This window comes from Limulus polyphemus, unplaced genomic scaffold, assembly GCF_000517525.1.
Source record: "Limulus polyphemus unplaced genomic scaffold, Limulus_polyphemus-2.1.2 Scaffold10, whole genome shotgun sequence".
Classification (NCBI taxonomy): domain Eukaryota; kingdom Metazoa; phylum Arthropoda; class Merostomata; order Xiphosura; family Limulidae; genus Limulus; species Limulus polyphemus.
The window spans coordinates 590,861-597,470 of NW_013665620.1; the positions used below are offsets into that span (position 1 = coordinate 590,861).

Genomic DNA, 6,610 nt, shown 5'->3' on the forward strand with positions numbered 1-6,610 from the left:
GAATCTATCATTCATAAATACTTGTACTGTGGAATTTATCATCCTTAAATAGCTGTACTGTGGAATCTATCGTTCATAACTACTTGTACCGTAGAATTTATCATCCTTAAATAGCTGTACTGTAGAATATATCGTTCATAAATACTTGTACTGTGGAATTTATCATCCTTAAATAGCTGTACTGTAGAATCTATCGTTCATAAATACTTGTACTGTGGAATCTATCGTTCATAATACTTGTAGTGTAGAATCTATCGTTCATAAGTACTTGTACTGTCGAATCTATCATTCATAAGTACTTGTACTGTGGAATCTATCGTTCATAACTACTTGTACCGTAGAATTTATCATCCTTAAATAGCTGTACTGTAGAATCTATCGTTCATAAATACTTGTACTGTGGAATTTATCGTTCATAAGTACTTGTACTGTCGAATCTATCGTTCATAAGTACTTGTAGTGTAGAATTTATCATCCTTAAATAGCTGTACTGTAGAATCTATCGTTCATAAATACTTGTACTGTGGAATCTATCGTTCATAAGTACTTGTAGTGTGGAATCTATCGTTCATAAGTACTTGTACTGTCGAATCTATCATTCATAAGTACTTGTACTGTGGAATCTATCATTCATAAGTACTTGTAGTGTGGAATCTATCATTCATAACTACTTGTACCGTAGAATTTATCATCCTTATATAGCTGTACTGTAGAATCTATCATTCATAAATACTTGTACTGTGGAATTTATTATCCTTAAATAGCTGTACTGTGGAATCTATCGTTCATAAATACTTGTACTGTGGAATCTATCGTTCATAAGTACTTGTAGTGTGGAATCTATCGTTCATAAGTACTTGTACTGTCGAATCTATCGTTCATAAATACTTGTACTGTGGAATCTATCGTTCATAAATACTTGTAGTGTAGAATTTATCATCCTTAAATAGCTGTACTGTAGAATCTATCGTTCATAAATACTTGTACTGTCGAATCTATCGTTCATAAATACTTGTACTTTGGAATCTATCGTTCATAAGTACTTGTAGTGTGGAATCTATCGTTCATAAGTACTTGTACTGTCGAATCTATCGTTCATAAATACTTGTAGTGTGGAATCTATCGTTCATAAGTACTTGTAGTATGAAATCTATCGTTCTTAAATAGTTGTACTGTCGAATCTATCGTTAATAAAAATATGTATTGTAAATTCTATCGTTCATAAATACTTGTACTGTGGAATCTATCGTTTATAAATACTTGTAGTGTGGAATCTATCGTTCATAAATACTTGTACTGTGGAATCTATCGTTTATAAATACTTGTAGTGTGGAATCTATCGTTCATAAGTACTTGTAGTGTGGAATCTATCGTTATTAAATACTTGTACTGTGGAATCTATCATTCATAAGTACTTGTAGTGTGGAATCTATCGTTCATAAGTACTTGTAGTGTGGAATCTATCGTTCATAAGTACTTGTAGTGTGAAATCTATCGTTCTTAAATAGTTGTACTGTCGAATCTATCGTTAATAAAAATATGTATTGTAAATTCTATCGTTCATAAATACTTGTACTGTGGAATCTATCGTTTATAAATACTTGTAGTGTGGAATCTATCGTTCATAAGTACTTGTAGTGTGGAATCTATCGTTATTAAATACTTGTACTGTGGAATCTATCATTCATAAGTACTTGTAGTGTGGAATCTATCGTTCATAAGTACTTGTAGTGTGGAATCTATCGTTCATAAGTACTTGTAGTGTGGAATCTATCGTTATTAAATACTTGTACGATAGATTCCATAGGTCGTGTTTTTATGAACGATATATTTTACAGTACATATTTTTATGAACGATTAATTTCATACCTGTATGTATGTATTGAAATGCTTGATTTCAGACGTCCATGAATATCCGTCTCAATTCAATACTTGATTTCTTACGTAATTGTATATGTCTTTCAATGCTTAATTCCATACATGTGTGTTTATATCTTAGAATGCTTGAACACATACATGTATGTATATGCCTTTCAGTGTTTCATTTCCTATATGTATCTCTACGTCTCTGAATGCTCAATTTTATACATATTTTGATAAAAGAGTTAGCACAAAGGATCACATATAAAGCGTAAAAATTCGAGTCCGTGGTCCATGAGTGGAATATCAATGTCATTTCATACATGGAATGTATATGCCTTGCAATGCTTAATATCATCAGAGCAAGAATATTTTTTCCCATCCTGTTTTCTTAAATATTCACCTTGAAGTAACATTTTCATGTTTTTCACAAAACTTTAAAATCTATAGCTTTACAAAGTATACCGAAGAGTAACGTTATTTCTCAGTAAAAAATTGTGAAAAATTATATGATCCAACAAAGGTTTATCCTTAATAGAACTACATGCAACAATATTGTCACATAAGTAAGGCATTGCTATATACATGTACATGTTACTTTTAACTTATACGTCCTTACTAACTGTAAACTCCTCGTTCATAATTTTTATTATATTTTTCATTCCTAAACATATATTAATGGATGAGGGTAAATTTAGGTCGTTTCTGATTAATGTATTAGATACTTTTGAAAAAGTACTCGCGGCTGTTTATAAATGACAAGAAGTCTGCCGACTTATAAAAGCATATCTATACACTTCGTGTTCTTTTACTGGTGGAGATTTCGACAGCACAAGGCGAATTTGCTAAAGAGAATACTTGGAGTACACATTAGAAGATTAGTGATAAATTATATATAGGTTGACATTTTCACAAGTGCTGTTCCTACATGTTTCACGTGTTTCTCCGAAACTCTCCTTTTCAGTGAAGAAATGATAACAGATCTTGTAGGTCAAATAGGTTTTAATAACATAAATTTTCTTTAAATTAATGTTTCTAAGTACTGTCCTCGAGTGATGAAATCTTAGAAAACAGCTAATCTCCAATACCAATAAGTTGTATACTCGAAGATGTGACATTCTTCGATACGATGTTAGTATAAAGTTAGTTGAAGTGAACTTATTGATTGAAGTACACTGAAATAATCTTACCACAAATGGACGAAAATTTGGGCCTATATCCGTCGTGTTTTAAAGTTAATACAACGTTAATTGATCATAGCTGTTTAAATATATACTGAATCATTTAAACACTTGCATTTGTAAAGTAGTTGTGATCTTGTTTCTAGATTTCAGTCATAACCCGCGAGAGAAAACCGTTTTTTTTGTTGTTGTTGTTTTTACATCAGGAAGAATGTTTTAACGTAATACGCACTTTTTGGGAGGAATAACTTGAAATGGACCTGTCAAAAGCTAGAGACAAAAATAACAAGATAAAAGATTTGTTGTTCTATTGAGCAATTCGCTTCTGAGCGAGAAATAAATTTACTATCAAACCCTATCCCGTGCACATATTTAAGAGACTGGCAAGGTCGTTGTGGCACTCGACTGGCAAGTTGTGGCTCACGGGATCGAATCTTGTAACCGAACATGCTTGCTTTTTCAATCGCGGGGTGCATTGTAACGTGAGGCTAATCCCTGAGCATCAATCTCAGAACAAGAGAAGCAAGGATGACTGAGGATTCCTAATGTGGATTGGTGCCTGGCAAGTCTGAGACCGTGTAGAAAAGTCTCTACAGAACTCCCGGACTGTTGTCATCTAAAGTACTATACAACAGTCTCAGCTCTGACCAAGACCTCTGACAACCAGATCAAAAGAAATGAAAGTGGCACTGTTGGATAACCTCTGCCAGTCATTGCAGGTGAGAAGATTGCCCTCGAGTAGCTTTGGGCGAAGTTAAGGAAACAACACCTTTATATTCACTTCATCGTCGTTAAAATAAAAGCCTGTAAAACAAAAGTTTTAAAGTGTAATGTTTGTGTTCGCACAAATTGACTTAAAAAATCGACTTTTAAAAGTTAGACTCTGAAACTTAGTAGCCACTATACATGATATAATGAGTTAAAAAGGTTCAATACTTGTGACAGCAGCAAAACGTTAATGAGTTTTTTTTTATTTCATGAGCCGATGGCATTTTTAATGGTAACATTATATTATAATAAATTAAACAGTTCAACAGCTCAGTCTTTACTATATCACTTAAGTTGATATAGTTTGACAGCAGGTTATACGTGTGAGATGTTTAAAAAATTCAGTATTTTAGTCTTTTGTTCTTTATATCAGGAGTGCGCAAACTGTTATGCGTTTTGCTCCGCCCTTCCCGCACCCGGTATAACCTATATGTATTTATACTGTACATGTTTCTTTTCCATGTTAATTTTTGTTACTATGTTATTAACATTAGTAATATTTGTACGGCAGTTCTTCAAACTCCTTTGTTTTTAATTTGTACTTTCATATATAATTGGTATGTTCCTACAGTCACATTTGCGCGCCTCACAGTGTGCGCACCACAGACTTACATTCCTCTATAGGTATAATAATAAAAAACATGATCAGGCTCAAAAATATGTATCAACTTTAAACAATTTCTAGTTTCCTGAAAACCAAACGGTAAAATAATTAAACTCCTTGATGTGTAAAGTAATATACATTTAGATAATTTTGATATGTGCCTTTTTCGTTCGTATTTAAGATCCTCTCAGGGTAAAATTACTCTATCATTTGAAAGGCCAAAAACGGTGTAAAAGGTGTAATTTCTATTTAAAATATTGATGCAATAATTTTCTACTTTGTCCTTCGAGTTTGATTTTGTATTAATTAACCAAAGTAAATAAGAAGACGTTGGGAAAGGACAACGTATATCGTACACCCGAGATTTCTAGACAAGAAATAGGACAAAAAATCGAACACGCTGATAAGAAGGACGTCCATTTTACTGATTGTTTCTAGGCTTACTTATAACACTTTGCTTTAACATCTAATAATCTTTTAAAGATATGGAACAGTCAAGGTAAAGGTAAAATTTAGCTCTAGTAAGAAACTATGATGGTGAATAGTTAGGTTTGTGAAGAGCAATAGCAGTTAACTGTACTGGTGAATAGTTAGGCTTTGTGTGAACAACAGCATCAGTTAACTGTACTGGTGAATAGTTAGGCTTTGTGTGAACAACAGCATCAGTTAACTGTACTGGTGAATAGTTAGGTTTTATGTGAACAACAGCATCAGTTAACTGTACTGGTGAATAGTTAGGCTTTGTGTGAACAACAGCATCAGTTAACTGTACTGGTGAATAGTCAGGCTTTGTGTGAACAACAGCATCAGTTAACTGTACTGGTGAATAGTTAGGTTTTGTGTGAACAACAGCATCAGTTAACTGTACCGGTGAATAGTTAGGTTTTGTGTGAACAACAGCATCAGTTAACTGTACTGGTGAATAGTTAGGTTTTATGTGGACAACAACATCAGTTAACTGTACTGGTGAATAGTCAGGCTTTGTGTGAACAACAGCATCAGTTAACTGTACTGGTAAATAGTTAGGCTTTGTGTGAACAACAGCATCAGTTAACTGTACTGGTGAATAGTTAGGCTTTGTGTGAACAACAGCATCAGTTAACTGTACTGGTGAACAGTTAGGTTTTCTATGAACTGCAGCAGCAGTTAACTGTACTGGTGAATGACTGGGTTTTCTGTGAACGTCAGCAACAGTAAACTGCTCTGGTTGAGCTAAATGGCGTAAACAGTAGTAAACAAAAAAGTTTGTTTTCAAGTTTCATTTGAGAAAAATGTCTTTCAATATTTGAGTGGAATTTTATTGTAACAGACACTTTTTAGAATACAAAGTTACTAGCCTTAGTTTAAAACATTAGTTTGAAACATTTATTAAATTAACAAAGAAAACTACATAAAAATTGTATATTTTTAGCAGAAGTTGAACTTAAAAACGACGTTAACATCTGTATTGTAAACTTTTCGGCAAATATAATTTTCTATCAAACTGGTTTAAACATATCCACACGTTTATATGAATTACGTCTTCCTTGGTTCAAACTGGTTTAAACATATTCACACGTTTATATGAATTACGTCTTCCTTGGTTCAAACTGGTTTAAACATATTCACACGTTTATATGAATTACGCCTTCCTTGGTTCACACGCTGAGAAACGATGTTTCATTTCATACTCACTTGAGTGTGCCACGTCAGAGTAGTGTGTTGTATCGTACAGAATTATGTTATGCATGAGTTATGTATCATATTTCCAATATAATTCCAATTTTTCATACTGCACAGATGCGTTATACGTGTATCACTTTAAAAAGAATGTGTCGCGTCAGTGTAGTAGGTCATAATGCACAGGAGAGATAGTATTCCATTACAAAGACATGAGCTATATGTAACTTATTTGTAGTAATCAAGATTTTCGATGATATTCGGGTCAGAAATATTTATGAGTTTATATTAAAGTTTAAAAATAATATATTGACTAATAATGCAATTAAGTATTTATTAGTCAATTTTGAATAAATGTGTATTTATCTTAGAATTTTAATTTTGTTTTGTGCTATTGCAGAATGTATGTTAATAACGGAATATAAATATTTTATTTATTTTTGTTCATTATGTTAGTATTTTGCTTTTTTTTTTTTTTTGACGTATTCCAAGTTGTTCCTGGATATGAAAACTTGTTACTTTTGTAAGTTATGTGTAA

General features: G+C 32.5%; 2 protein-coding genes across 2 annotated transcripts in view; both read right to left on the reverse strand.

Moving 5' to 3' along the window:
• The window catches only part of LOC106478313 (sprouty-related, EVH1 domain-containing protein 2-like), a 179,959-nt gene that overhangs the window by 155,913 nt on the left and 17,436 nt on the right, over positions 1-6,610 (reverse strand). The gene's annotated exons all lie outside the window — the stretch shown is intronic.
• The window catches only part of LOC111085061 (adhesive plaque matrix protein-like), a 51,833-nt gene continuing 50,165 nt past the window's right edge, over positions 4,943-6,610 (reverse strand). The window contains exon 2 of the mRNA XM_022382139.1: positions 4,943-5,625. Within this exon, the coding sequence (XP_022237847.1) occupies positions 4,943-5,625 (683 nt within the window). The remainder of the gene's footprint in view (positions 5,626-6,610) is intronic.